This window comes from Haplochromis burtoni, unplaced genomic scaffold (genome assembly GCF_018398535.1).
Source record: "Haplochromis burtoni strain Fernald_Lab_line unplaced genomic scaffold, NCSU_Asbu1 Contig_278, whole genome shotgun sequence".
Taxonomy (NCBI): Eukaryota; Metazoa; Chordata; class Actinopteri; order Cichliformes; family Cichlidae; genus Haplochromis; species Haplochromis burtoni.
In genome coordinates this window covers 422506-444875 of record NW_024582639.1, presented here as the reverse complement: position 1 = coordinate 444875, position 22370 = coordinate 422506, and the positions used below count along the sequence as shown (strand labels likewise).

Genomic DNA, 22370 nt, shown 5'->3' with positions numbered 1-22370 from the left:
TTTTTTTATTCTTGTGTTATCGCTGAAGAGAGTCTTACTTATCCATCACTTTGTGGGGGGAAAAAAGCAAAATTACAAAACATTGTCACTTCCTCTTTTTAACAATATGATACATTTATGACGGGTCTGCATTTTTCCGCATGCTTTCACTTCTCAGTTTCTGCATCCACAAAAATTCTCATAGTCTAGGGAAGTGTAAGTTTAGCATTGAAAAATTACGCTTTCCTGTATATTGCCTAACTCAGCATTTTATCAGGACCGCTGTACTAACTGAAAACCTTATGAAACGGTTATTTTTAATGATGTCTGCTTTATCTGATGGCGCTAATATCTGAGCAGATATTTGTCATGATCCCAAACGATTAAGTCTGCAGGTAGCTAGTGTATCTGAGGCTGCCTGCGATATCATGTGCTTGAAGTTTTCTTGCTACTTTATCCGTCTGTCACATTGTTGTGAAGGAATCTGAGCCCTCTTTACTGCATTACTTGAGTTCATTGAAGTTTGCAGCCACTGTACTTCAGTCAGGTTCGAGTCTACGTTTTGATTCGGCCATTGCAGCCAATCTGTTGTAGAGTTACTGCTGTGCTTGGATTCATCCTCTTATTGCATGACCCCAGCTTTAGCTGTTGGACAGGTGGCCCCACAAGCCTTCATCCAGAGTCGTCAGGTGAAAACCAACCAGGTCACCTACTGTAACTGATGCTCACCAATCAGTGTGTTAGACTATTTAACAATTAGTTTGAGGGAGTTTGTGTTTTTTTTTTAATATAGGTAAATATCTAAACCATAGCACTAGGGAAATGGATAAAACAGACCTAATAAATTCACACTAAAATGTAATCAATGTGGAAACAAGCACATGACAGATGTTGATGCCCTTTTTTGCACCCAGCTTCACAGTTTGAGACCAGTTTGGAGTCAAGAAACGTTATATATATATTTATATAGATAGATATATTGTTGACTGAACACATCCTTTGCGTATAAGTACATTTTAAAAAAATTGGTTATGTGTTTTGTCTTAGATATGTGTCAGAATAAAAATTGAAAATGTAATTATGTGCAGTGATTTTTAAGCTTATTCTTCAATTTTGAGCTTGTCTATTTATTACTTCATTAATAAAATCCTTGCCCTTATCTCTATATAGTGTTTCTCGGATTCCAAATCTGGGAATTATTTCTTTTATTGGGGTGTGTATGAGTCCAGTTTAGCACAGGGAAAAGCCTCCACTCATTTAGAATAAGGGTCAATCATTACTAGGCAATATTTCTACATAATCCATGTGAGTGTGTTGAATCCATTTGTATGCGTATTTCACACCTTGCACAATATTTTCTGAGTAGTTACTAAATCCATATGTAGTAAACACTGTTATAAATACCATCCCTCCTGTTGAGGCAATATTGGAGTGTTGTATCTATATAAAGTGTTAGCTAGGATTGGTTTTCTATTTGGTCGTTTTAGAATTCCCTCTGCATTTTCTATTGCTCTGTTTTTAGTCTTTCTCGGGTTTAGGTGCTGATCTAATGTGGTTTCAAAATAATCACGTAACATAGTGAAGGTCAAAGGTATGCCTTCCTGTGCAGCTGTTTTTGCAGCTATATCAACTTTGTGGTTTTCTTGTGAAACTGTATCAGAAAGAGAGGACCAATTTGTTTATTTGGTAGTTCAGTCAGTTAAGAGTGAGGAAATAATGCATTCATGTTTGCAGTTTTATCTTGTTATACAATATTTGAAATTTTAAACATTTTTGGAAATATTTATGTGTTTTCTTGTTTGTGTGTTTTTTGTGCTGAAGTGGCCTTCACATCAGATGACAGTGCCAGCAGTGGCCCACAGCTCATTTAAGTTTGAGACCCTGCTCTAAAGAGATTAAAGTTCAGTTTTTCTGGTAAGTACATTTTAAACGTGATGTCATCTAAATAAACATCACAGTGAATAACAGAAGCACCTTCACAGCAGGCTAGGTACTGATCACAGTCAACCTTGTTTCGTTCCTTTAAGACCACACAGTGTGGTGTTATCTGAAAAGCTCACATCACTAGTATCATTGTCACTCATTTCATGGAAATATATACAATGCAATGTTTCAGCTTGAATCCAAAGTTCTGAACTGTCCAGAATTACCATTCCATACAGAGCCAATATCGCTAATAGCAACCAAAAAGAATCCTGGTGTAATTTGAAATTAGCTGCAGCTCTTTTATCACATTATGGGCATCAGGCTCAGAAGTCCAGCATTTAGATGAAACAGAATTCTCGGGTGTCTCCAGATCAGAAAAGCAGATTGGCGATACTTAGCACAAATAAACCTTTGAGTCCACCCAGCCAAGGTGAAACCCGGGGTAAACAGGCTCATCGAAGGTAGTGTGGAAGGTGTGGAGGAGTTTAAGGGAACCACAGGAGAGCATGTAAAAGGAGAGCATCCCTGCTGACCAGTCCAGGAATACTCCTACTTTGTTGGAGTTGGGTTTGGTGGTTATAGGAATGCCTGTGCCTTTGTGCAAGGCTTTGTATCCATCTTTGTTGCAGTTCAAGCCCCAGGAGGAGTTATTTCGACCTAACCAGCAGTCATCAGTCTCTCCCTTCCTGGGTATTCGTTTGTAGGCTACTCCTATGAAGACTCTCCCAGTCCACTCCGCCTCCCAGTAGTAGCGTCCTGTGAGCCCTTCTCTACACAACACTTGAGGCCAGAAATCAAACCTTTCTGGATGGTCTGGATATGGCTGCTTGGTCCAGCGTGTTGCTTTCTTGTTTTCCTCGGATAGAGAAAGATCTTTATGTGCTGTGTTTGGGTCCAGGGTGAGTTTGATGGTATCTGATGAATCAGATTTAAAATTTCAGTTCATATTTTACATCACACAGTTTTCTGAGTATAGGAGAAAGGAGGGAGGTTGTGGTTACTCACATTTCTTTGGACCTGGCTGAATCCGGAACTCACCACACTGGTCCATGCTAAAATCATAACAGAGGGACAAATACGTTCAGACACTTGCATCACAATTAATGTTAGTTGTGTACACTGGTGATACTGACATTATCTGGTGGAGAAACTATCTAATGGTTGATGGTTACATCACCCAGTTCTTCACTATTTCTGCACTGAAATAACCTGTTACTTTTCAGATGTTGTGGATACCATCACTACCTGAGTTTCACCAGGCTGCATTGTGGGTCCTCTTTCAGAGCTGTTAGAAGATTCAACCCTGAGTTCCCTGGGTGGTTGTAGCTCATGTCCAGCTCTCTCAGGTGGCATGAGTTTAAAGCAGATGCCAAGAAAATGCAGCCCTCTTCTCCCACACTGCACAGGGACAAACTTCAAGAAATACAGAAAGTTATTTCATCCAGCTGTCTCCATGACAGTGACAAGAACAACTTCAGTTTGAATCTGTCTTTATACCAGTACATAGCCTCACACTCAGGACACTCACTTGAGGGTTTCCAGTTTACAGTCAGAGCTCCTCAGTCCATCAGAAAACCTTCTAACTCCTAAATCATGAAACTCATTATCACTCAGGTCCAGTAGTTTTAGCAGGCAAGAGGCAGAGCTGACAAATGATGCCAGGTCATTGGAGCTGCGTTCTGTTAGGCTACAGCTCCTCAGTCTGCACAAAGGAAAATGCTGTAATCATGTGCTTACATTTTGGCTGAGAAATAAAAATAAAAGAACCATGTTGAATATTAACCTGAGCGTCTCCACTTTGCTGTTCCTCAACCCACTGGAGAGCTTCATTAGTCCTACATCTGTCAGATTGTTGTTACTCAAGTCCAGTTCTCTAAGTTGGGATGAACTGATGGCATTCGCCAGGTTCTCACAGCAGGTCAACGTAAGGTTGCATGCATTCAGACTGCAACAGGGAAAACAGCAAGAAAATGGTAAGTAATCCCAGGAAGCAAAATCCCCTTATATATGCAGATTAGAAATACGTCTGTTATCCAGCACTGTTTGAAATTTTATGCAAAAACATCTGTCAAAATGTTAGCTAACTGCCTAACATCATGTATATTTAATATATACTCACTAACTCTTTGTTAGGTACTTTTGTCATCTGATCAAGTGTTAATACAAACATCTAATCAGCAAATCAATGCATTTTGGCATGGTCGGGACATTCTGCTGAATTTGAAACCGAGCATCAGAACAGGGGAGAAAAATGTTTTAAGTGACTCTGAATGTGAAATGGTTGTTGTGCCAGACGGGTCTAAGTATTTCAGAAACTGCTGATCTAGTTGGGATTTTCCCTCTCGAGCTTTACAGCGAAAACCTTGTGGTGTTTTCACATCAAACACAGCCAAAGCTTTAAATAATGTGTTGGGCATATGTAACAGAGATTCGAGCCAATAGGTCAGGCTGCAGCTTCCTCTAAAAGCTCGACTTTAAATGTGCTTTTTTCTATGCTTGTGACAGGCTGATATTAGCTATGCACAGATGCCCTGATTTGGTCATTCCAGGTAGGAAGAGATTAGGAGATGTTACTTAAAAGCACTGGGTTCCAATATCAATTGAGGAGTTACTCTTCTCAGTCTTTTGGAGTTTTGTTTTTTTCTCCTGTAGAAATTAATAACTGTAAACTACTTACTTTGCTACTTGGGCTGTTTTCACGACAGGTAGCAGCCTGAGAAGACCCTCCTCTGACCTGGTGTAGTTGCCCAGTTCAAACGTACTGTGCTCTTCTTCTGATGTCAGTAATACAAAAACTAGTGTGGCCCACTGGGCAGGTGAAAGATTGGCTCTGTTAAGGCTACCTGAGCTGAGATAGCTCTGAATTTCCTCCACGAGGGAGTGGTCATTCAGCTCGTTCAGACAGTGGAAGAGATTGAGGCACCTGTCTGGTGATGGATTGGACCTGATCTTCTCCTTTATGTGTTTAACGATTTCAGTTCTTGTCTTTTGTTGTGTTCGGTTGTTGACCATTAGATGTTTCAGCAGCGTCTGATTGGACTCCAGGGACAGCCCCAAAAGGAAGCGTAGAAACATGTCAAAATCTCCTTTCTCACTCCGCAAAGCCTTTTCCACTGCTTCTTTGTAGAGGATGAGCTCAGATGGTCTGGATAGAAAGCGTCGTGACGCGGACAACTTCACCAGGACGTTAACGTTGTCGTTGTGGAACGTGAGGAAGACGTACAACGCTGCAAAGAATTCCTGAACACTCAGATGCACGAAGCAAAACATCTTCTCCTTGCACACTGTCATCTCCTCATGGAAGATCTGTGTGTAGACTCCTGAGAACATGGATGCCTGCTCAGTATCGATACCATTCAGCTTTAGGTCGCTTTCATTGAAGATCAGGTGGCCTTTCTCGAGTTCTTGGAAAGCCAGCTTTCCTAAAGCCAGGAGATTAGCTCTCACACAGTCAGCATTTGACTCCCTTCTTCCTGTCAGCCTTTTCTTCATTGCCTCCTCACACAAGGATAAGAAGTGTATGTACATTTGAGTGAGAGTCTTTGGTGTGTCATTGCTCTCTTTTGTAGCCATATTTTTCTCGAAAACAGTCGCTGCCATCCAGCAGAAAATTGGTATGTGGCACATGATGTGAAGGCTCCTGCAGGTTTTCACATGTGCTATCACCCGGTTTGCTAAGTTCACATCACTAATTTTCCTCCTGAAGTATTCATCTTTTTGCAGGTTGTTGAAACCTCGAACTTCAGTCACTAGATCAACGCAGTTCGCTGGGATCTGACTGGAAGCTACGGGGCGTGATGTGATCCACACGAGAGCCATAGGGAGCAATCTGCCCCTAATGAGGTTGGTCATTAATACGGCAATTGTGGTAGTTTGAGTCACATCTGACAGTATTTCACATCTGTTGAAGTCCAAAGAGAGGCGACTCTCATCCAGGCCATCGAGGATGAAGAGCATGTTTTTTTTCACATTAGTGAAAATTTCTATGTCTTTAATTTCAGGGAAAAGCACAACAAGAAGCTCCACTAGACTGAAGTTTTTCTTCTTCATCAAGTTCAGCTCTCGGAACGAAAGTGGAAATACAAATTCTAGGTTTTCATTTGCTCTCTCCTCCGCCCAGTCCAGAGTGAATTTATTGGTCAAAACAGTTTTTCCAATGCCAGCAACTCCCCGTGTGACGACAGTCCTTATGTCACAGCCACGTTCAGGCAGAGGAGCGAACAGGTGATCGCAGTGGATTGATTTTTCCTGGCCCACATGGATCCTGGGTGTCGTCTCGATTTGTCTCACCTCATGCTCCTTGTTGACTTCGCCGCTTCCTCCCTCGGTGACGTAGAGCTCTGTGTAAATGTTATTGAGAGAGATTTTGTTTGTTTCTGTCGCCTGCCCCTCGAGAATGTGGCTGAACTTCCTTCTCAGAGTGGCTTTCAGGTTTTGTTGACTTTCTGCAACCTTGTCAACTGAAAGAGAAAACATTTATTTAAATGGTTTACTTTTTTAATGTAACATTTTTAAATTAAATAATTGAGAAGCACTCACTTTCAGGCGGCAGAGCACCACAGCTGTCTGTATGGTCATTGTTGAGGTCCTCTTTACACTCTGCAAAACGACACAAAGATCAGAAGAGACCAAACGGCGCATTCACTTAACTGCGTCTATCTACATGTATCTACCTTGTGTTGCTGAGAAGATATTGATGTTTATGTTGCCAACATTTGAACCAATTATGGAAGGAGCGACCACGTTGCCACCACTCTGTGCAGTGTAGTTTGGCTGGAAGTGATGAACCGCAGCCTGAATAAAGGGAACTGACTCGGAGAGAAAGCAAGAATAAGAGATCACTGAAGAAAAATGGTTGCTGGTGCTTTTCAGATTATCTTTTTGTTGCCTTACATTAAAAAAAATTAGACTTACCTTCAGAGAAATCATCTGTTTTATCACTAACGATTGATTGGTCCATTTTCTTTTTACAGTACTTTAATCCTCATGTAGTTTCTGTCAGGGAATACTCCTTGTCCTCAGTCTTTAACATCTCTGACTGTTCACTGAAGATATTTGCTTCCAAACAGTCAACTAGATGGTCAATAAATACATTAAACAAACCCTATTTTTTACTGTTACAAATCTGCTAAGACACCATTAAATCTAACAGACCAGAAGACGAGTGCATGGCTGCTTACTAAAGTGAAACTGCCACTTAAATAACACACTGGCAGATGGTATTAAAGGAGAAGGTTACTTCCTGAGAAAAACAGGAAGTATGGTTTCTTGCATGCACAGACAGTCTGCCTTCTTAAACAAACCACAAAAGTTTCGTTTACTAAAAAATGTAAATGTCAAACAGCTGCAAGATATTTTGCTTTGTTTTATTGATTGCTTGATTGATTTTGGACAAACTAACTTGGTATCCAACAAAAAAAAAACAGCAGTTTTTTAGGGTAAATGTAACAACCAATACATCAGACACAGATTCACACTCAGGCAGCTAAATGCAGTGACAGAAGACATGTAAATTATGCAAAATCAGTATAGCCAAACACAATTTCCATGAAAGGCCCGGAAGCACGGTGGCACGGTGGTTAGCACTGTTGCCGCACAGCAAGAAGGTCCTGAGTTCAATTCCACCATCAGGCCGGGGTCTTTCTGTGTGGAGTTTGCATGTTCTCCCCGTGTTTGCGTGGGTTCTCTCCGGGTACTCCGGCTTCCTCCCACCGTCCAAAGACATGCAGCTTGTGGGGATAGGTTAATTGGATAATCCAAATTGCCACTAGGTGTGAATGTGAGTGGAATGGTTGTCTGTCCCTGTGTGTTGCCCTGCGACAGACTGGCGACCTGTCCAGGGTGTACCCCGCCTCTCGCCCTATGACAGCTGGGATAGGCTCCAGCGCCCCCCGCGACCCTGAAAAGGGTAAGCGAATGGATGGATGGCCCGGAAAGTCCCAAATCAGAGAGAAAATAAATCAAATGAATATGACAGAATATTTCAACAACACAATGGAACTTTTTGAGCTGTTAAACAAAAGAGTGTAGGGTAGGGTATTCATTCTGAAACTAAACAAATAAAAAATTTACTTTATAAATACAATGAAGTCAAACAAAATCATCTTCTATATCCTAATATATTGGAAAAGTTTTACTTACATTTTTTTGTCAGTTTGACCAAATTCTACCACGACCAGGATGAGGAGCCTTTGGTTTATCTTTATTGAAACTGGGAATGCTATGAGTCAAGCTTGTTTTATTTTACAAATACAGGCCATTTATTGTTTTATAATTGTCTTATAATTGATTAAAAAAAAAATCACTAGCCAGTAATAAAAATTAACCACCTAAGACCCGAATGCTTTCATGGCATGCATTTTTTATTTCTCTTTGATATTTGGGTTGATTGGGACCCAATGAATGTAAAAACAAAAAATTACCTGATTTTGTTTTTTTATACCTGATTTTTGTTTCTGAGAAAAATTAGATCCACATATGATGACATTCGTTTTCAATTTTGATAGAAGAGTGGCAGTTTAATGTCCTCGTAAGTGGAAATCAGGCCCTTGTAGCGAATTTGGTATTTTGGTCTAGACAACCCAAAATGTGATGTCCGCATATGTGGATGCCAAGTCCTAGGAGATTAAAGTGAAACCAACCATTTCTAAGCACTAAAACGGTGAAGACAGCAAACCCACTCTGGAAACTAAAAAACCAAAGTTGACTAAAAACAGAAATATAAAAACAAAACACCAAAATGTAACACCTCAGCCATAAACAGGGATAGTCTCTTTATTTGCCCTCAGATTCCTCATACGCGACACATCTTACTCCACTGGAGGTTCTTATCTAGAGTATATGATGTCATCACGTTGTCTAGCAACTACCTACAAACCCATTACCCATTTGTGGGGTTTGTACGCCTACAGTACCTTATAAAGGTATTGCATTGCTTTCATTTTGCAATAACAACACCTCATTTAGAGAATAGGGAATACACTCATTTTTGCCATGTGAATTACCCCAGCCTACAAAATCATCATAATACATATAAATATGCAACCATAATGAAACTTATACACTTTATGCAGGTGAATAGTGTCTGGAAGATGTGTGTAGTAGCCTCATTTCTTAGACATGAGATAGCTGACATTGTTTTTTAATCATACATTGATGTAAATACTTTTTTCTGTATGCAAACACACAATATTGTCCTCAATATTTATCTTTATTTAGATTATAAAACATTTTTTAGTGTGATTACATACATCAGTTTACCAACAGCATGAACAGTTAGTGTGATATTCTGTTATTACACTAGCATCAAATTATATCACTTTTACTGAAACCTGTGATTCATGGATTTGTATTAGACCTGACTAACATCATTTTCCTAGTCTACAGGATCACCATAATATTATTAGTCATCGTCAGCATCATTTATCTCAAAAAAGTGAGATAAGAGTAAAGCTTCTGAGTGAACGTCTGGGTTTAGATCAGAATGGTTCTGCTTTCTTAAAAATATCCAGTCTTAATTTTTGCTTTTACATTTTATTTAATGCAACTTCAGACCAAAACATAAAAGATAATCAAATCATCCTTCCCGATAGAAGACAGAAATTGATTCTACCAAAATAGAATATTACATATGAAAGCATTAGCGAGGCATCAGTCACTGAAAAGACGTTAAAAACATATTAGTTCACAGTTTGGTTTCACACTCTCAGACCTGCACACTGTAGCTGTGCTTGTTGAACACAAGATGGAAGCAAAGTCCAAGTTGTGCTTTGTCACTTTTACGGCATACAAAACACACGATACTGCCCAAAGAACTTTAAATGATGTAAGATCTACAAATAAATAAGACTAACAGGAAAAACACGAGAGAATATTTAACATAAACTGTGCTACTTTTTATCTAAAAGAAAGAGGGATAAAAAAAACCCTCAAAATATACTGTTACAGACAACAGAATAAACCATTTCATAAAAAGACCAGCTCGTGATGAGTTAACACCAGCCTGTTAATGCACTACACGAAGAGAAACCATATGAGGAGTTATCTTCATAAGGAGGAATGTTTGAGAGGGTCATGAAGGAGCACAGGCTCATTTAACCCTCATATCTCATCAAGGTTATTATGTTGAAGTTAAATGAACTTAAAAAGGTTTCAGTCTTCATCAGCTTCACCAAACGTGACAACAGTCGTTACAACTAACGTTTCAACAAATTTAATGATGAGCACATGGGGAACATTTTCTTTATGTTCACCAAACACTGAAGTCTCCTCAGTCAGATCTTCAGACAGTGGAAGCTCTGGAGATGAAGGAGTCGACAACTTCAGGGGCTGCAGCTTAAAAGAGCAGAACAGAAAAACACTGATGGTGAGTAAGAAACAGGAAATCTTCTCTGGATTAGAGATTATTGTGTTTTATGTTGCTAATCATCTTCTCTAATCCTGGACTGGAGGTGTTACACATTTATCCTTGTGTTCTGGGGTTCTCACTTTTTATTCTTAGTTTGTGGTTACTTTAATCATCCATTATGTCCCTAATGGATAATGGATAACTTCAAGAAAGCAAACGCTCAGAAGCACAAGCAAAGTCAGTGAATAATAAAAAAAGCTGTTCTCTGGAATCCCAGAGTAAAACTTTAGAGCTGAAAATGAGCTCCAAAGAATCATTTCCTTCACTGGAGGTTTAGTTACATCAGCCTGACTAGTGAGGTTTTTGGGTTAGGTCAGTTTGTTGAGGTGAGTTTTGGAAAGTTGGGTTATTTCCTGTAATGAAACCTGCTGGACTGTTTGTCCTTCATCTCCTCTCTTAGGACTGATGTGTCCTGATCATTCCGGCACTTAAATATGCTGTGCTAACTTAAGACTAACTGCTAATTTTCTGAGCACTCTGTGCGGTTGTAAAAGTAGCTGAATAAAGATGATGGTGATTAATTATCGCACATCATCCATAATTGAGTCAAAGTGCCTAATGAACCTATTAAGATGAAGCTACATGGTTGATATATGGGTGTATGAAGCGTATAAAGAATGAAGCACACTCACCTGCACATTTCTTTGTCCTCCTGATGGATCAACTCTGTTGCTTTCACTCAAACTCATCATGGAAACATTAACTGGAGGCTCTGGGTTGTTGTTGACTTTGTTACAGAGTGAACATTTAAAAGACTTTTTCCACTTCTCACATTCTTGCACACAGCCGTTACAGAAGCTGTGGCCACACTGCAGCACCGCAGGCTCAGTGCAAACATGTGAACAAAGTGGACAACAATCCTCAATGAACGCTTCATCACTCCAGCTTAAACCACTGTTGGACTCTTCATCTGTCTTTGTGACTTCAGAAGGCTCTTCATCAACTTGATCTTCAAAGTCTGAATCTTTGAATTCATCATTTGGATCTTTGTGACTCAGCACTTGAGCCCAATCTTGTATTGTAGCTTCCACAGCATCTTTCTCATTAATCTGTACCGGCTTATCCAAAGTATTCTCCAGGTTGTACATTGTTGGATTCTCTCTCGTATGCTGTGCAAAGTGCCAGTGAAACGTAGAGCTGTGGGCTGATGGTGAAAGTCCAGAAACAAGACTTTAGAATAAATTTATGAAAGAAAATGAAACATAAATTAATAAAAACGGTAACATCTTTACATTTTAATTTAAAATAGATTTTAAAATTGAACAAACTCATTAATTTGATGCTCACCTTTGTCTTTCAGGCTGACTCCAAGTAGCTTCTGCTATGTTCCTGTGTAGAGTTCGTCTTTCACTCTTCAAATAACCAACAACTTGCTCACCTTAGATCCTTTATTTGGAATGGGGGCGGGGCTCCAGTATGGTAATGCATTTTCTCTTGAATGTGATTGGTTAAAGTAGACTGAGAGAAAATAACCTGTCGACTTGCGGAAAATGTGCAGTTTTTTTTCTGGGGAAGACTGAAGGCGGAGTTGTATTGAGTATGAATTATTTGACATCCTTTATATTAATATGACAACTAAGAATAATAAACAACTAACTCTCTTCAACAAAGAAAACATCGTGGCACGCAGCAATCTATCAAACAAGCTATTTCTGAAAGTAACAGAGGCAAATGTAATATTATTTCCAGATTTACAGTCCAGTTAAGGGTATTTGGTCAAGTAGTGGTTATACAATTCATGCCATGTACTGACATCACTATGTCTGTGGAGTCAGAGAAATGTCATTTCAATCCTCACAAGTACACCTGCGTGAAAACAAAGAAATGTCAGCAAGTTCTGGGGAACAAGGAAGTATTTATTTTCCAGGGCTGAAAAACATCTGTACAAATGACTTAAGAACACATGTTTCTGTGTAAAAGTTCTTCCTGGTCAACATTTGTCATCACCATCTAGGCTCGGGGATTCCCGTTAACAAGACATACCAGTTTCTATACAAGCCAGAAAATAACTGTCTGTTCGCTAGAAGTGGACTGTTTTTCTGTGTATCCGGTGCGGACTGACCTAAGCTTCTTACTGACAGCTCTGAACATGTGATATATTGTCTATTCTTCACAGCAGCTTTGTTTGAAATGATGGGAAATTTATAGCTCATCATTTGTCTGCAGCTAAAAGAAGAGAAGAACACTCCAGCAATGGACATAAAGTGACAAGAAGTCAAAGCCAGGGGCAGATCTACAGGTGGGCAAAGGGGGACAACTGCCATCCTGTAGAGCCTTGCCCCCACCCCCAACTTTTATGTCCTTGACTCCATTTACGTATTTTCACATCAAAATCTTTTCTGTGTTCATAATTCCATCAATTTTGACAAGATACACAACATCACCTCCTGAAATGCAGTCCCAAATCATGACAGTCTCCAGATGTTTTACAGATTGATGTAGACACAGAATTAATAAAAAAAACCATTTTATGTCTGTCAAACTGTTGTTTTTGCCATGTTTCATCCTTTTGGCTAAACAATTGGAACAAATTAGTCATTTTTGCAACAGGCTGCTAAATATAAATTGATTCTTTGCTAAGTTATCTGTTATGTGGTGACACAACATTGGCTAATTCATGCTTAAATCATTTATAGGTCAGTTCTAATTGGTACAACAAGCAAACAAAAAAAAAAATTCCCAGAAAAGGATCAGATTCAATAACTGGAAGAAAAACTTGTGGAAAAACAGCCAAAGTCCAAAGAAAATCTTTGAAAGCCCTTCAGGAGAGATACAGGAGAAAAATGAGAAGAAACTCTGGCTCCTTGGAAGCAAAATATAAATAAATGAGGGATGATTCAAAAGTTTTGCACAGTACCACATATATGTACTGTTACAAAAGTGGAAACCTATATTACACATGGTAAAAGCCTAAAATACAAAAAGCTAAACTGTAGGCTTCATTCTGTTAAATGCTTTGCTTGTGTGGATTCGGCTGAATGGTAACAGTAACAGTGAACATCGCTAATATGGTCACATTAGAAACATAACTATGGTTGTGCGTATCAAAGCCCTACCAAGCAAACCTTGTTCCTTGTTCCTTAAAACTTGCTCACATTTATGATAAGTGGGTCAGCAAAGGGACAGAAGTGTTGCACTGCGATCAAATTTCTCTTGAATGTAATTGTCAAAGTCTGCAGTGCCAGTAATGGACTGTTTCCGCAACAGTAAACAGATCAGTGCACTTTTTGCTCCTCTTCCTCCTCCCTGCTCTGCTGTGGTTTTTGTTGTTGTCACATGACTCAGCTGTGCTAAACAGATATGTACGCTACATGTAGTGGGTGAGAAAAAGCCGGAGGGGAGGTATTTCATGGCTGCAAATAATAACCTTGTAAAGATGTAGGCGTGTAAGAATGAAATTCAATACTTTGGCAACACAAGCAACTTGTATAAAAACTTGAAAACCTGTGAAAAAGAGACTTTTTCTGGTAAAAGATACTGACGGAGGAGGAAAAAAATCCTTCAGATAGACCCAGACCCCACAGAGTTCTTCCACAGAGGCAAGAAATATCCAGCCGAAGATAATGATTCAGTTGTTTTGGATCTTAAGCATTAGTTAGTTTTAATTAAGTGTTATCATACCTGTAGACTATATTCAGACATTCCCTGCTAATCATACATAAGCTGCCTTTGTGAGTTAAAAGCATCTTTATCAATACTTGCTATCAGCAACAATGGCCGTGTATTTACTTGGGACTGGATCCAAATTTTGCAACATCACATATCACACACACCACTGTTTCAAACCTTAGAGTGAAATGTTTTCTTTGTAAAATTTCCTGTTGCAGTCATTGTCACAGTCTATTCCAATGAACTGATCATACCAGTTACTATATGAAGCACAAACTTACATGTCTATTCGGTTGAAATGGGATGTTTTTCTGGGTATATGTTGCCGACTAAAAGCGACCATTATTGACCTGAGCTTCATACTGACAGTTTTTTATATTAATCCGATAACTGATAATAATCCACAACTGGCTATCTTCAGCAAAGTGCACATCATGGCACGCAATAAGCTGTGAAACAAATTCACAAACTACATGGTGATGTTAGTTAATGCTTGATGTGTTAACAGCTGGAGGGGCTGTGTCCTGCATTAAATACTGATGGAGGGCAAATGAAAGAGAGCAAATATTCCCCAACATAACTTGTGACCAGCAGAAGATCTACGTCTGCTGTTTCGAAGTTTTAAAACAAAAATAGGCTCATTTTGAGCCTCCTTTCAAAATAACACAGGAAACATGGAGAGACAAGGCACGATAACACAAGCTTGACAATGGAACATGGAACATACATAGACATAAAACACATGACAGACTGGGGATGCATGGAACATAGGGAGAGGTAAATGAGATTAGGGAGACCAAGGCACAGGCGTAACTTACACGTTTAACATAGGGAACAAGACAGACTACACAGAAGACAGGACAAGACTCAAAAACATGGCGACCTGGAAGAAACATAAATTAGACTAAGACATACTAAATAAAAATACTAAAACTTAAAATTATCTTATAAGTAATCAAAAATACAAAATGGCTCAACTACAACCTTAACTAAGAACAACACATGAACTAAACGCTAACATAAGAAATCAACAATACCAAATAACTCAAAGCGCTGGGTCACAGACCCGAGACCCTGACAGAACGATTGGAAAAGTTGTTATTGTAAGCATCAAATAGCCTTTAAATGTGCTACATTTGCATTAGATAGAACAAGGTGCAATAGTTGCTAATAAAACGTACTAACTTAGCTTTTTCCTTGATTACTGATAACTGTGGTTTACAACATTTCAGTCCTGTTAGACAGTTTTTTTTCTGTTTTTTTCATTTGAAGCACTTTTGTAAATAAGTCAGACGCTGATGTCATGTGTTTGTGTAAGAAGTTTTCCTGGTCAACAGATGTCGTCACCATCTAAGACCGATACATTCCAATGAACTAGGCACACCAGTAAAACAGAAACTATTCTCCCTGTTCACTAGAAGTGGACTATTTTTCTGGGTATAAGGTGCAGAACATAAGTGGTCCTTTATTGACCTGAGCTTCTTATTCACAGTTTTAATCACTGACATATTTTATATTAATTTGATAACTAATAATGATAAACAAGAAACTTCCTTCAACAAAGCACACCTCATGGTACACAACAATCTTACAAACATATTAAATAATTTCAGTATTGAGAAGGTTACTTTTAAAATGTATTCCACTACAGATTACAGAATACATGCCCCAACATGTATTTTGTAACGTATGCCGTTACGTTACTCAATGAGAGTAACATATTCTGAATTCTTTGGATTACTTAATATATTATCATGCTGTTTACAACAAAATGAATGTACTATTGCTGTGTGATTTATTGCTATTACTTAAGGATAGTCGCCATACCAATAACAACTAGATTTTTAAATCTTAATATAAAATGAGTAACAGTAGGTTGACATTAGGTAAGGCTGCACTTTTAGCAGTGATCTCCTATTCTGCGCGTATATAAAACTGGTCTGTGGCTCCGAACCGCAGTAAAGGGACCTCTGGCTAATATGTCGGGTTCTGTGTCGGGCTTGTAGCTGAAAACTAGCTTTGCTTTGTTGTCTGGGTCAACTTTGCTAGCCAGAGACAGAGAGAGGCCCTGAAAGGCTGCTCCAATGGAACTTATTGTTTCGGAGGAAAACACGAACACATAGTCGAGTCTTAATTATTTACTTACAACTGAGCTACACTGCCCATAAGGCTACATTCTTTAGGTCTATGCCTGTAACACTCTACCTATTGCTTTCATATGAAAAATTTTTTTGAATAATAATTTTTTAAAAATACTTCTTCACGTCATTATGCAGGCCGAAAGTAGAGGTGACATGGGCAGCGAGACTGAGACACCGACATTAGAGCCTCTTAATGCGTGTTTTGTTTGGGTTTCCTCCGGCGTGGAATTACCAAAAATAGAGAAGGCATAGCCGAACATGTGAAACAGGAAAAGGCCGCCGTGTAATCCATTCATTTCAACAAAGTAACTGTATTCTGAATACCACCTTTTTAAATGGTAACTGTAACCGAATACAGTTACTCATATTTTGTATTTTAAATACATAACATGTGTTCCGTTACTCCCCAACACTGAATAATTTACAAAACTACATAACCAAATAACATATTAGTTGATAGATGATAGCCAGGAAAGTAAAGTCTTTATGAAGAATTTTCAGGTATCCATACTTTCAGTGTTGTGCCAAAAAGTGTTGAACTGTGAAATGCAATATTTCCATCAGCTCAACAAACATCAGCAAACACACAAACACACATTTCATGGCTGATGATGCTTAACTGAATTATTTAGACTATCTATTGATATGTTTGTGTTTGTAGTACAACTTATCCTATTTGATCAAACTACTATGAAAGTTTTATAAAAGGGTTTTTTTGTTGTTGTTCTTTTGCTATGTGAGGTTCAGAAATTCTCACTAGTCTTTTCCAATGTCAAGATTTCTGTCAGTGTATGCTCAAATATGGGACTTTACAGTACTGCCTGAATTTCTCTTCATACTTTTAAATAGCCAAGTTGTATATATTTTTTTTTCTTGTGTCCCAAATTACAGATTCAAATTAAATTTTTATCGTAAGAAAGGAACATGAACATTTCATCTTTAATAGTTGCTGAGATATTCATGTTCAGACATGGCCTAAGATTTCAAAGAGTGAAAATCATATTGGCAGTGCCTCCGACTGCCCAAATAACTCTAAAATTTTGTGTGTTTCATTAGTGTGGTATAATCACTGATGCTGTGAAGTAACTAGCTGCATTTAGTCACAGTAGTTTTTACACTCCTCCTTCACGCTGCAGCTTTCTCTGTAGAGCACAAGATGCAAGCAAAGTCCAAGTTGTGTACTATTTGTCTTAAAACGTGTACAAGATCATCTTTGATCAAACTGATTCAGTTCTGTACTATTTATATATGAAAAATAAACACTTTTTAAAAAATCTTAGATCATTTTATATACAGTGAGTGGAGACTTAATACCATCTGTTTTTTAGACCTTTCTGTTCATTTAGAAAATTTCCAGGGTGCCGCTGAGTTGTCCAAAAAGTTACCTCCTGTCTTCTTTTTGCAACTATTTCCTTGATGGAAATGTCATATGGTCAAGGAAAGGAAGGAAGAAAAATGAATAAGGACTTCCGAAAAGAGATGCACAATGCAGAGTGTAAAAATGCAATTAAATTAGACTCTTTAACAGTGTGACAATGTCCAGAAGATAGACTGTAGACGTGTTCTTATCATGGTGTTTCATGCAGGCCACATACTAGAACCCTGAAAGAAAAAGTATGATTTCATGTTTGGATTTTTGAATTGTTCAAGGAAATGGAATATATATAATATATAGTAGATAATGGAAACTGAGCTATTGTGATCTCAAATGCACTTTGATAATATCATTTAATATCATGATGTCATGTAGAGAGCCTGTATAAATCTGTTCTTGAAACTGTGATAAGAAACAGATTCTGTTACAGCTGTGGGTTTACCAGAATTTCTATATCTATCTATTTATTTAGATTATAAAACATTTTTTAGTGTGATTACATACATCAGTTTACCAACAACATGAACAGTTAGTGTGATATTCTGTTATCACACTAGTATCAAATTATATCACTTTTACTGAAACCTGTGATTCATGGATTTGTATTAGACCTGACTAACATCATTTTCCTAGTCTACAGGATCACCATAATATTATTAGTCATCGTCAGCATCATTTATCTCAAAAAAGTGAGATAAGAGTAAAGCTTCTGAGTGAACGTCTGGGTTTAGATCAGAATGGTTCTGCTTTCTTAAAAATATCCAGTCTTAATTTTTGCTTTTACATTTTATTTAATGCAACTTCAGACCAAAACATAAAAGATAATCAAATCATCCTTCCCGATAGAAGACAGAAATTGATTCTACCAAAATAGAATATTACATATGAAAGCATTAGCGAGGCATCAGTCACTGAAAAGACGTTAAAAACATATTAGTTCACAGTTTGGTTTCACACTCTCAGACCTGCACACTGTAGCTGTGCTTGTTGAACACAAGATGGAAGCAAAGTCCAAGTTGTGCTTTGTCACTTTTACGGCATACAAAACACACGATACTGCCAAAAGAACTTTAAATGATGTAAGATCTACAAATAAATAAGACTAACAGGAAAAACACGAGAGAATATTTAACATAAACTGTGCTACTTTTTATCTGAAAGAAAGAGGGATAAAAAAAACCCTCAAAATATACTGTTACAGACAACAGAATAAACCATTTCATAAAAAGACCAGCTCGTGATGAGTTAACACCAGCCTGTTAATGCACTACACGAAGAGAAACCATATGAGGAGTTATCTTCATAAGGAGGAATGTTTGAGAGGGTCGTGAAGGAGCACAGGCTCATTTAACCCTCATATCTCATCAAGGTTATTATGTTGAAGTTAAATGAACTTAAAAAGGTTTCAGTCTTCATCAGCTTCACCAAATGTGACAACAGTCGTTACAACTAACGTTTCAACAAATTTAATGATGAGCACATGGGGAACATTTTCTTTATGTTTGCCAAACACTGAAGTCTCCTCAGTCAGATCTTCAGACAGTGGAAGCTCTGGAGATGAAGGAGTCGACAACTTCAGGGGCTGCAGCTTAAAAGAGCAGAACAGAAAAACACTGATGTGATTAAGAAACAGGAAATCTTCTCTGGATTAGAGATTATTGTGTTTTATGTTGCTAATCATCTTCTCTAATCGTGGACTAGAGGTGTTACACATTTATCCTTGCGTTCTGGGGTTCTCACTTTTTATTCTTAACACAGTTACTGTGTGGAAAAAGTTTGTGGTTACTATAATCATCCATCATGTCCCTAATGGATAATGGATAACTTCAAGAAAGCAAACACTCAGAAGCACAAGGAAAGTCAGTGAATAATAAAAAAGCTGTTCTCTGGAATCCCAGAGTAAAACTTTAGAGCTGAAAATGAGCTCCATAGAATCAACTGCTAATTTTCTGAGCACTCTGTGCGGTTGTATAAGTAGCTGAATAAAGATGATGTTGACTAGCTATCGCAGATCATCCATGATTGAGTCAAAGTGCCTAATAACCCTATTAAGATGAAGCTTTATGGTTTTATACGGGAGTATGAAACATTCTGGATCAACAGTAAAGAATGAAGCACACTCACCTGCACATTTCTTTGTCCTCCTGATGGATCAACTCTGTCGCTTTCACTCAAACTCATCATGGAAACATTAACTGGAAGCTCTGGGTTGTTGTTGACTTTGTTACAGAGTGAACATTTAAAAGACTTTTTCCACTTCTCACATTCTTGCACACAGCCGTTACAGAAGCTGTGGCCACACTGCAGCACCGCAGGCTCAGTGCAAACATGTGAACAAAGTGGACAACAATCCTCAATGAACGCTTCATCACTCCAGCTTAAACCACTGTTGGACTCTTCATCTGTCTTTGTGACTTCAAAGGCTCTTCATCAACTTGATCTTCAAAGCCTGAATCTTCACGTTCTCGAACTTTAAAATCTAGAACTTCATCATTTGGATCTTTGTGACTCAGCACTTGAGGCCAATCTGGTGCAAATTTAAAAAGTACGTTAATAAAGGGTAAAGAAATAGAAATGGTATGGTTCATTTAATCACATTAACTGCTTAGTAACAAACAAATCGTTGCAGATCAATGAAGATTTAAATGTTTGCATGATGCACAGATACAGATTGTGCCTTGCACACAGACAAACCCGCTGTACAACAACATTTTACCTTCAGTGAAGTTTACTGTGAGGTTGTGGTGTTTAATGCTCCCCAGTTTTTCCATTGTAACATCCACAGCATCTTTCTCATTAATCTCTACCGGCTTGTCCACAGTTTTCTCTCTGAAAGTGTTCTCTAGGTCGCACATTGTTGGATTCTCTCTCTCGTATGAAACGTAGAGCTGTGGGCTGATGGTGAAAGTCCAGAAACAAGACATTAGAATTAATTTATAGAAGAACTTAATTTTTTTTTAGGCTTAGAAATTGCGGTTTTTTTACCAGCAGTTTCTGGCTGCATAGAATTACAGTGACAGGTTAGAGTAAGGATAAAGTCACTTAATTTTCTATTGAAAGCAAGAAAAAGAAAAAAGACAGGAAGCAGAAAATTTATGCCTGGTTTGTTTTACTCTTTGAAAAGGTTCTCAAAGTTTCAGCTCTAAGTGCCAATAAAGGAGCCAACATAGGACTTATAGTTGTCTAAACATTACTGAGGTGCATTAACAGCTGCTGTACTTTGCATAATAAGGAATTTATAGCTCATCATCTGTCTGCAGCTGTGAGAGCATACCCCAGCACGCTGCAGAAAGTGACCAGAAGTCAAAGCCCACACAGTACAAAATTTACATTTTAACTTAAAATAGATTTTAAAATGGAACAAACTTATTAATTTGAAGCTCACCTTTGTCTTTCAGGCTAACTCCAAGTAGCTCCTGGTGTTTTCCTGTGTAGAGCTGGTCTTTCACTCTTCAAATAACCAACAACTTGCTCACCTTGCTCAAGTTATTAGGAACAGAAGGGGGCGGGGCTGCTGTGATTGGTCAAAGTAAGCGGATAAACTAACCTCTCGACTTGCCCCTGTTTTTGCAGGGGCAGATTGAAGGCGATGTTAAATTGTTCATTCGCGGTTCTAATTATTTGACATAATTTATAGTAATATGACAACTATAAATATGAATATTCAGCAAAGCGAACATCATGACACAGCGTCATCTGTCAATTTAAGAAACTAATAATGTCAAATTTATTATTATTTCTAGATTTTGCCATTTTTTCTTACTTTGGGTTTGTGTCAGATATCTGTTGTTATACCTCTTGAAGCCACACAAGACGATTTCTATAACAGTACATATGAGGGTATTTGGACAATTAGTATCTATATATTTCATGCCATGTAATGATATCACTGTGTCTGTGGAGTCAGGGAAATATAATTTAAATTTTCACAAGTATACCTGCATGACACTAAGGACTGTTAGCAAGTTCTGGGGAACAAGAAAGTATTTATCTTGCAGAGCTGAAGAACATATGTATATATGTTATAAGAGCACAACTTTCAGTGTAAAGATTCTTCCTGTTCAACATCTGTCATCACCGTAAAGGTCCGTGCATTCCAGTGAACAAGGCATACCAGTTTCTATGCAAATCAGAAAATAACAGTCTGTTCACTAGAAGTGGAGTGTTTTTCTGTGTATGAAGTGCGGACTGACATAAGCTTCTCACTGACAGTTCTAATCATGGGACATTTTTGTATTAATATGATAACTAATAAGAATCCACAACTAAACCTCTAACATAAAAATCCTTTAAACAGTAATGAAGTGTAATACAACTTAAATAGGGTGGGAAGTAACAAAGTACAAATCTTTGCTATTGTACTTCATTATCTGTGCTTTACTTGAGTATTTTTCTGGCAACTTTTTTACTTTTACTCCCTTCATTTTTAAACAATTACCTGTACTTTCTACTCCTTACATTTTTAAAACAGGCTCGTTAGTTTTGGTTTGACTAATTTCAGGGGAGTTATTATTTCACGTCGCTGTGAGCCTTTAATCCAGATTGAGCCTAAACAGTATCACAGGTGCTACAAGTGTTGCAAAGGCAAACATGGTCAGTTATAAGTTTGCAAAAAAAAATTTATTGAACGGTTAGAATTTCAAATTACTTTTACATGGTGACATGGACCTCCATCTCTCCGCACTGCTCCAGGAGACAAAGGCTGCCATCCCCGGGCAGTAAACACTTGGTAAAAACAGAATGTTAACATAACATTGGTCAAAGTTGGAGGAAAGCCTTTAGACCCCATGTCCGCTCACATTTTATCTTCTGGACCTTTCGGACATCTCCCTGTAGGGAGATGTTGCTTCTCACATCACCACGGCAACCATCCTAGGTTGGTGTCCGGCATGCAGAGAGAGAGAAGGGGGAAAGAGAGCATTCCCTAACACCA

The 22370-nt window shown here is 38.2% G+C and overlaps 2 protein-coding genes and 1 long non-coding RNA gene across 7 annotated transcripts; all 3 read right to left on the bottom strand.

Moving 5' to 3' along the window:
• Positions 1-102: 102 nt before the first annotated feature.
• LOC102292139 (NACHT, LRR and PYD domains-containing protein 3) lies at positions 103-7110 on the bottom strand. Its single transcript, XM_005943892.3, has 9 exons — positions 6820-7110; positions 6579-6713; positions 6445-6504; positions 4583-6365; positions 3689-3850; positions 3434-3607; positions 3151-3318; positions 2911-2957; positions 103-2820 (listed from the first exon to the last, which is right to left on the bottom strand). Exons 1-9 carry the CDS (start codon positions 6863-6865, stop codon positions 2300-2302), a joined length of 3096 nt encoding a protein of 1031 aa, XP_005943954.1. The 5' UTR covers positions 6866-7110; the 3' UTR covers positions 103-2299.
• A 1392-nt stretch (positions 7111-8502) lies between these two features.
• On the bottom strand, positions 8503-11682 carry LOC102291815 (nuclear factor 7, brain). Of its 4 annotated transcripts, none has more exons than XM_014340604.2 (3): positions 11600-11680; positions 10945-11456; positions 8503-10239 (listed from the first exon to the last, which is right to left on the bottom strand). In XM_014340604.2, the coding sequence occupies exons 2-3, from the start codon at positions 11398-11400 to the stop codon at positions 10057-10059; spliced, it is 639 nt and encodes a 212-aa protein (XP_014196090.1). In that variant the 5' UTR covers positions 11401-11456; positions 11600-11680; the 3' UTR covers positions 8503-10056. The 4 variants fall into 4 exon arrangements, 3 of the variants coding, with proteins under 3 accessions (XP_014196090.1, XP_042083656.1, XP_005943953.1); XM_005943891.3 differs by having other exon boundaries at positions 8504-10239; positions 10945-11482; positions 11600-11682; XR_006055291.1 differs by having other exon boundaries at positions 8505-10233; positions 10945-11482; positions 11600-11682.
• A 6224-nt stretch (positions 11683-17906) lies between these two features.
• On the bottom strand, positions 17907-20885 carry LOC121811909. Of its 2 annotated transcripts, none has more exons than XR_006055295.1 (4): positions 20823-20885; positions 20154-20332; positions 19562-19964; positions 17907-19025 (listed from the first exon to the last, which is right to left on the bottom strand). It is a non-coding gene; the product is annotated as an uncharacterized LOC121811909 (long non-coding RNA). The 2 variants fall into 2 exon arrangements; XR_006055294.1 differs by having other exon boundaries at positions 17907-19019.
• Positions 20886-22370: the final 1485 nt, after the last annotated feature.